Source organism: Camelina sativa, chromosome 8 (genome assembly GCF_000633955.1).
Source record: "Camelina sativa cultivar DH55 chromosome 8, Cs, whole genome shotgun sequence".
NCBI lineage: Eukaryota > Viridiplantae > Streptophyta > Magnoliopsida > Brassicales > Brassicaceae > Camelina > Camelina sativa.
The window spans coordinates 7,809,893-7,811,006 of NC_025692.1; the positions used below are offsets into that span (position 1 = coordinate 7,809,893).

Genomic DNA, 1,114 nt, shown 5'->3' on the forward strand with positions numbered 1-1,114 from the left:
TATCTCTCCATGGGAATAAAACAGTGTAATAACCAATGTTTTACTGACGCGTGGTCTATTTTTCAAAATATACCGTGACTTTCTCTCGGATAATTATTTTACCAAAATACGGAATTTACTTGGTTTGTCGGCTTCTGCTTTTTGCTTATCCGCGATAATATGGAAATTGAAAAGTAAAGAACAAAAAGAAAAAACAAAGGAGTAATGTAAATCCTTAGTTTTATAGTTGAAGGATATGAGGATGTGTGATTCCTTAAAGACTGACTACTAACATAATGAGGGAAGAAGAGAACATTATAAGTGAAACAAAATGTCTAAAATCAGAGAGACCTATGGGAAAAATGCTCTTGTTTTGTCGAAGCTTTCTGCAAAAACAGGATCCCAAAAACGAACATTCTTTCTCTGAGTTAAAAAAAAATGTGTGGACATTGATACCTTAAAGACTGCACCTAACCTGTTTTGGTTCTCTTCAAACTTTCTTCTTCTTCTCCAGATTTGCAGTGACAGCTCTTTGCTTGTGTTTCCAAGAAGATATCTTACCAGGGAAAGCCCACCTTAGCAAACGCTCCCATGAGTAGCAGATGATGAACATTAGTGAAGCCCAGAGGAGAAGCTTATCCCTCAGACCTTGAGGTAATGGAACCAGCTTCAGCGAATCGTTCAGATCCCTAAACAGATCAGAGGCGATTACGGTAAAGAACCCTGCTCCAGCAACGAGTGCGTAGAAGAATGGCTTGTTTTCCCTGATACTCTGGTTAAAGGGATGACCCATGTAGTTCACTGCGAATGTTGCAACCTGTAGCATCATGCTCACCATGTACGACACTGTGTTCACCAGATTAGGGTGGAAACTTGCATCTGGTTCTATGCATTCCTCGGGCATGTGTTTCTCAGCTTCCTTCACGGAGTATATCAAGAAAGTCAAGTGAACAGCAAACTGTCCTAACAGAGAGAGGAAGAGGTACAAGGAGAAGACACTCGGGTGGGGTCGTTCTGCAGAGAGGGTTTGAAGCGGTCGGGCATGAGATATGAAGAGGAAAAACGCAGCTGTTAATACTCCGCTGATTGTAGCCTGGACATCACCGAGCTTTACACCGTCTAAGTACATGACACT

At 41.5% G+C, this 1,114-nt stretch overlaps 1 protein-coding gene across 1 annotated transcript in view; it reads right to left on the reverse strand.

Annotated features, from left to right (window-relative positions):
* Positions 190-1,114, reverse strand: part of LOC104706661 (probable manganese-transporting ATPase PDR2) — an 11,666-nt gene continuing 10,741 nt past the window's right edge. The window contains exon 24 of the mRNA XM_019228367.1: positions 190-1,106. Within this exon, the coding sequence (XP_019083912.1) occupies positions 470-1,106 (637 nt within the window). The 3' untranslated portion in view covers positions 190-469. The remainder of the gene's footprint in view (positions 1,107-1,114) is intronic.